General features: G+C 42.3%; 1 protein-coding gene across 1 annotated transcript; it reads left to right on the top strand.

Moving 5' to 3' along the window:
* Nucleotides 1-1,944: 1,944 nt before the first annotated feature.
* Nucleotides 1,945-7,124, top strand: LOC117088539 (glutathione S-transferase A4-like). The gene is given in 4 exon segments (XM_033219824.1): nucleotides 1,945-2,031; nucleotides 3,037-3,088; nucleotides 3,851-3,983; nucleotides 6,920-7,124. Coding segments are annotated over 4 exon segments (477 nt in total).
* Nucleotides 7,125-7,552: the final 428 nt, after the last annotated feature.

Raw genomic sequence — 7,552 nt, 5'->3', positions numbered from 1 at the left:
CACTCTGAGACAAATTCAGGAGTCCTTTATTAGCCAGTGACCAAGAGATGGCGAAGGAGCTAGATTTTCTTTTATACTTTGGTTTAGAAAGGGCAGGGGGGAGTCTAGTTAAAACAATCTTACAGAAGTAAAGCAGGCAAAAAGTTAAAAGGATAAATGGTTACAGGAAAGCAAACAGTTCCAGGTGCAGGGGCTTTAAATCTATCACAAGGTGATAGATGCGGGGCTTTGGTGTTATCAACCGGACACAAACGCGGGGCTCTGGGTGCTATTAACCAGGTGAATTCCTGGAAACTGCAGATATAGCTTCCCACAGTATCTTATCAGTTAATTGCATTCTTGGCTGTGCTGGGAGTCAGCTTGCACAAGTTAAGTAAGTCCTTGAGGAAAGAGGGTGGGTGGTAAGGGGCTGCAAGTGAAGGAGCCAAGATGGAATCTCTCTGGCTCTCTTAGCTAAAGGAGAGTCAATTCACGTTAAAACAGGATAGGGTGCGGAGTGCAGTGGCTCATGCCTGTAATCCCAGCACTTTGGGAGGCTGAGGCGGGTGGATCACAAGGTCAGGAGATCAAGACCATCCTAGCTAACACGGTGAAACCCCGTCTCTACTAAAAACACACAAAAAATTAGCCAGGTGTTGTGGTGGGCGCCTGTAGTCCCAGCTACTCGGGAGGCTGAGGCAGGAGAATGGCGTGAACCCAGAAGGCGGAGTTTTCAGTGAGCCGAGATCGCGCCACTGCACTCCAGGCTGGGCGATAGAGCGAGACTCCCTCTCAAAACCAAAAAAATAAGGTAGGGTATCACACTCTGCTTTTCCGGCATACAACTCCTAAATTCAGGAAATCTCCAGTGCTGTTTTTTGTATGCTAATGTTGACTGATAGTTGCAGAATGGGGCTGGTCAATTGGAAGGACAAAGACATGGTTAAAGGGTTGGGACTTTCAGCCCCAAACCCCAACCTCTATGTAGGGAAGAGGACCAATGGCTTAATGAATCACACCTATGTAATGAAGCCCAGTGAAAACCCAGGACTGGATTCCAGGAGTTTGCAGACAGCTGAACAGGTAAAGGTTCCTGGAGGGTGTTGGGCCTGGGGAGGACGTGGAACCTACGTGCCTCTTCCCCACACCTCACCCTATGCCTCTCTTCACCTATATCCTTGGTAATACCCTTTATAATAAACTGGTAAACTTAAGTGTTTTTTTTTTGAGTTCTGCGAGCTGCTCCAGCAAATTAATTAAACCCAAAGAGGGGGTTGTGGGCATTCCAACTTGAAGCTGACTGGTCAGAAGTTCTGGAGGCCTGGACTTATGACTGGTGTCTGAAAGGTAGACAGTTTGGGGACAGAGCCCTCACTTTCTGGGATGTGATGCTGTCTCCAGGTGGATAGTGTTGGAATTAAATTGGAGGACACTCAGCTGGTGTCTGCTGCAGAATTAATTGCTTGCCAGTGGGGAGAAATCCCCACATATTTTGGGGTCACAGAAGTGTTCTGCGTTGACTGTTTTTGTGTTTCTAGCAGAGCAATATGGTTTGAGGGTTTTTTTTGAAACAATATACATAATTTGTTCTTTCCTTTTTCTTAAATTGTGAGCTAGAGCATTTATACGATAGGGTGCAAATGCACTATGTGCAATTTTAAGACTAATTATAAAGACCACTAATTCCGCTTAAGAAATAGAACATTGTTGGCATGCCGGAAACCTTAAATGCTCCTCCCCAATAACAACCCCATTCTCCTCACTAGAAGTAACCATTATCCTGCTTCCTTGGTAATTATTTTCTTGCTTTGCTTCATAGTTTTACCTCCTATGTATGAATCCCTCAACAATAGTTTCGTTTTACCTGTTTTGGAATTGCTATAAATGGGGAAGAAATATCACATGGCTTGTCAGTATATTGTTTAATTTTTTTTATTTCCTTTAGAAAACTTTGAGCCAGGAATCATGGCAGCCAGACCCAAGCTCTACTAGCTTCATGGCAAGGGCAGGATGGAGTCCATCCGCTGGCTGCTGGCTGCAGCTGGAGAGGAGGTTGGTTCCTGACTGGGATTGGGAAGGATGGTAATTTGGGTGGGAATGAAGTAGCCTCCTTTCCCCTTCAAGTTTCGGAATGGTGCCTACAGGTTTTATCTATTATTTTCCTTTCCAATTATCTTCCTTTGTAAGAGGTGAGGGAGGGATCATAGGATGATGGAGGATTAGGGAGGATTTGGGGAGCTGTCAGGAGAGGTGGTGTTCTAGAAGCTTCATAGGGGCTAAAAAGATTTTTGTGGATCACAAGACAAAGAAGAGAGAGGAGACCCACATCTGCCTCATTGTCTCCATTGGGACTGGCTGATTTTCTGGGGTCTTTCATCTCTGCCTTAGCACCCCAGTCCTGTAGTACTCATGGCTGCCAGCTGGAATGTTAGGCCCAGCTGCAGTCTGGCCTCCCCTTTAACTCCTCCCTTGAAACATCTGCCCCATGGGATCTTTCCTTAACTCTGAATTCCCTCCACACTGACTTCTCCATAGATTTTTACAAGGGCCTTGGAATTGTTTTATGCAGGTGTAGGCTTCCTTTTCCCTATCTGAATGCCATCTCCTCTAGAGCAAGGGCTCATTACCTTGTTTGTTTTTCTCTATTTCCTTTTAGGGACATCTCCCCTTACACTGCTTACCCACATCTCAAGGTTTGGGGGGACCAAAAAAAATCAATCTTTCTCACAAAAGCTTTAGAAACATCATCAATAAATCATGATAATCTCACCTGATTAAAGATCTCTGGATTCCTTTCATTGAATATATGAGCATTAAAGAGAAATTTAACTTGTCTTTATATGAAGGGAAAATAACAGACGAGGAAGAAGAAAAAGAAGAGGAAAAATCACTGGGGAAGTTGGAGAAAGGACATGAGTTTGGAAGGAAGGAAGAACTTAGGTGATGAAAAGGAAAAAGAGGAATGGGAGCAAAAATAAAAAACCAACAAAAAACAAAATTTCTTTGTTTTCTTGAGGACTTTAAAGTTGGAATAATGTCTCTTTATCTTTTATTTAGTTTGAAGAGGAATTTCTTGAAACAAGAGAACAATATGAAAAGTTGCAGAACGGTAAGCCTAGATTTGTTCAATATTATCTTATTAGAGAAAAATGGAAACCTGCTTTGGGAAGTATTTGTTTTGATAAAAGAGACAGAGCTCTAGAACGGCTACTGTTAGAAAAGGCAAGCATATAGCATGACTGCTAACATTGATTGGCTGTTCGTCATGTTCCTGACACAAAGCTTAATTTGCATCAGCAAAGGCCACACCAGTTAGCCTTCAGAAACTCTTATCAAGTAGGTCATGACGGTGACTTTGGTTAAGAGGATAGAATGAAAATCGTATGTGTCAGCAATAATTGGTTTAATTCTTCCCGTCTCACTGAACAATCCTTTAAGAATCCCCACATCCCCACTCCCCCACCTCCCACCCCCCCGCCATGTTGGCCAGGCTCGTCTCAAACTCTTGACCTCAAGTGATCCGCCCACCTCAGCCTCCCAACGTGCTGCGATTACAGGCATGAGCCACTGCACCCAGCCAACACCCTAAACTTTGAGAATCAGAAGCAGTTATACTATGACATATTTACAGTAAATGCAGAAAATCGTAAATAATCACGTTAACCGATACACAAAAGTGCATGAGACTGCCAAACGAATCTCAGATTTTACGTGAAGCAAATGGTAGCCATTTCCTCAACAACTGGGGTCTTTAATTCATCACTTTGGATAGAACCTAAAAATCACAGACAGAAATTAGAAGTGAACCATCCTTAGATTTACTGCAACCACTGAACAAGGGTATCTTAACCTCTCTTCGCTCAAACCACAGATGGACGCTTGCTTTTCAGCCAAGTGCCTTTGGTTGAAATGGATGGAATGGTGCTGACACAGACTAGAGCCATCCTCGGCTATCTTGCTGTGAAGTACAACTTCTATGGGAAGGACCTGAAGGAAAGAGTCAGGTACCATAGTGTTCATTACTCTACTTGATTCTTAGCCAAACTTCTTCAGTTCTCCACCAACTGAGACCTGGTTCAGGTGTACCTTTCAGCCTGGATTGAGACAAAAAAAGACAAATGGGACAAAGGGGAAATGACTTGCTAGACCTGGCATGCCTTGTACTTATTCTTTTTTTTTTCTTTTGAGACAGGTCCCACTCTGTTGCCAGGCTGGAGTGCAGTGGCATGATCGCAGCTCACTGCAACTACCGCCTCCTGGGTTCAAGCAATTCTCATGCCTCAGCCTCCTGAGTAGCTGGGACCATAGCCATGCACCACCATGCCCAGCTAATTTTTGTGTTTTTAGTAGAGATAGGGTTATGCCATGTTGGCCAGGCTGGTTTCGAACTCCTGGCCTCAAGCGATCCACTTGCTTTGGTCTCCCAAATTGCTGGGATTATAGGCGTGAGCTACCGTGCCCGGCCACCTTGTATTTATTCTTCATAAGTACTCCACATCCCCCTTTTCTGTGTACTACTCATAGTGCACTGAATGTTGCATTCAACATTCTCATATTCTCTCCCCACTCCTAACAAAATATGTTCTTAGAAAATAAACTGGTAAGTTATTCTACATGAAGGTAGAAATGACTGATTCATCACACATACTAAGCATTGTATCAATGATCTATTGACTATAAATAATGCTCTAAAACATATCTTGAAAACTCTAAAACAAACTTGAAACACAGTGACTTAAATCAGCAAGCATTTGTTATTTCTTACCTGTCTATGGGTGAGCAAGTATCTGGGTGGCCTATGTGAGTCAAGCTTGACTTAGCTAGGCTGCACTCACTGATGTCTGTAGTTAGCCAGGCTCTGGTCGTGGGTGTTGGCTGACTATCAATTGGGATATGAATGGACCATGTGTCTCTCATCCTCTCATCCTGAGCTAGTTCTCATGGCAGCGAGGCAGAGTTCTGAGAGTGAGAGTGAGAGTGAAAGCATACTGGCCTCCTAAGTTCTGGGTTCAGAATTGACACCTCATCATTTCTTCCTCATTCCTCTCATTAAAGGAAGCCACAAATAGACTGGGAAATAGACCCCATCTATTGATGGGAGGAGCTGCCAAGTTTCATCACAAATACAGGAGGGTGAAGTTTTGGGGCCATTTTTTGGCCTCTGTATACCACAGACATCTATGCTATGCTGGGCATTGTGCTAGGCCTGGCAGAAAATGATTGGGTAATTATTCACGGGGATAGTTTAGTTTCATAAGAAATAACTAGACTTAAGACAAAACAAGTACTTGCAACTATAAAATCTTACCTGGATTTGGGGTCATGGAGCCTTTTCAGAGGTCCCTAAACAGTCATCACTATAAGCATGGATACAGTGCGCGTGGTCAGTATACACAGAAGACGCAGTGGGAGAAAGCCCAGGGCTCAATTGTTCAGAAAAAGGAGAAAGAACATAACATAGGAATGAGCAAGGCCCACAAAAAGTAGCAGCCCATGCCAACTTTCCCATATCTTCATCTTTAAAACAGGCTTAGTCATTCCAACCTGGAATTCCGAAGGTATATGGCAAGAGAAGCAATGTCAAACAGTATGTGAACATGATACTTTTGTAAATAAGTACAAATATGCAAACGCACTCTGTTATTGTTTTGATGCAAAGTTTTTGGTCTTTAAAAATCTCCTTGTTTTTTTCTAAGACATGCCTTGAGCTATAGATGGTGTTGTTAATATTCTTTTTCTTTGGGTTAGCCATAAACTATAGTAAACTAAAGCAAGTGGACTAGGTGACACTAACATAAAAGAAACATTATTTGTAATTCAAATAGGACAATTAAAGTGTATTATTAAATTTTTTTCTTTTTCTTTTTCTTTATTTTTTTTTTTTTGAGACGGAATCACGCTCTGTTGCCCAGGTTGCAGTGTACTAGCGTGATCTCGGCTCACTGTAACCTCTGCCTCCTGAGTTCAAGTGATTCTCCTGCCTCAGCCTCCCAAACAGCTGAGACTACATCCACGTGCCACCACACCCTGCTGATTTTTGTATTTTTAGTAGAGACAGATTTCACCATGTTGGCCAGGCTGGTCTCAAACTCCTGGCCTCAAGTGATCTGCCCACCTTGGCCTCCCAAAGTGCTGGGATTATAGGTGTGAGCCACCATGCCAGGCCTTCTTTTTTTTTTTTTTTTAATTTTTAAGAGATGGCATCTCACTATGTTGCCCAGGCCAGACCCAAACTGCTGGACTCAAGCAATCTTCCCGTCCCATCCTCCGGCATAGTTGGGCCATAGATGTGCCACTAAGCCTGACTCCATTATTCTTTATATGCTGTTAAAAAGAAAAAGACTACAGAAGACCATTAAAACAAATTCATTAAGCAATTAGCATATAATGGGGAATACAAAGATACTCTTCAAGAGATAACTAGCACAGCATGAACGTGTAATAGGCCAGTAAATAACAGCAATAGAGATACTATGGCTTGTTTATTTATTTAGTGCTTGGCAATGAAAGGAAAACTTTAAAGGAAATTAAACTTTTCCTTCTCAGTTGCCAGGTCAACAGAAGACCTGTTAAATTATCTGTCTTCTCTAAATAAGTGAAAATGTTCTGGTACTAATTGTTTTGTAGTTTTAATAAACTTCATTGAGTTTAGTTTTTAAAGCCATAATAATTAATTATTTGTTTATGGCAGATTTCAACTTAAGGGCATTCATGAATTCTTTCATACATCCTTTTATTCAATAAACATTTCCAGAGACTCTACTATATCCTGGGCACTTGGCTGGTTCTGGTGCTAGAAATCATTCATGGGAGTGGAAGCTTAAGAGGAAAAATAAACATTATTTGCTCCTGCATCTATTTACACCAGAGAAGTGTTGGAGTAAGAACCCTGCACTCAAAACCTCCTCTCCGCCTGACGGTCAAATGGTTGTTTTATCAGGATCGACATGTACATTGATGGCACCCAGGACCTGATGATGATAATTATGGCCCCCTTCAAATCCGCTGAGGAAAAAAAGGAGACCCTTGCTTCTATCATGCAGAAAGCTAAAACCCGGTACTTGCCTGCCTTTGAAAAGGTAGGCTTCAGGTATCCAGGGCTTTTTCATTTTGTTTCTGAGAATATTTCAAGAATGAATATCTGAAAACAGACACAGAGGCCATGTTAGAGCTTTACTGCCTTTGGATCAAAACTTTAAAAAGGATTCCAGAACAAATTACAGGTAAAATTATGGAACCTCCAATGAAACGGAGTTGGAATATACCAAGTACAATGAAAGCATACAGCATTTCTGTTCTGTCTTTTAAAATAAGACATCAGCCTAAGGTGTGACCACCGTGAATACTATCAGGTTTTTTTTTTTAGGTCTAATACTAGAGGCTAATTATGCCTCAATCAAAAGACAAATCTCTCTCTCTCTCTTTTTTTTTTTTTTTAAGACAGAATCTCACTTCGTCACCCAGGCTGGAGTGCAGTGGCGTGATCTCAGCTCACTGTAACTTCTGCCTCCCGGGTTCAAGTGATTCTCCTGCCTCAGCCTCCCGAGTAGCTGGGACTATAGGTGTGTACCAC

This window comes from Trachypithecus francoisi, unplaced genomic scaffold (genome assembly GCF_009764315.1).
Source record: "Trachypithecus francoisi isolate TF-2019V2 unplaced genomic scaffold, Tfra_2.0 Lachesis_group10, whole genome shotgun sequence".
NCBI classification, from domain to species: Eukaryota; Metazoa; Chordata; class Mammalia; order Primates; family Cercopithecidae; genus Trachypithecus; species Trachypithecus francoisi.
This window is presented reverse-complemented; position numbering and strand designations above follow the sequence as displayed.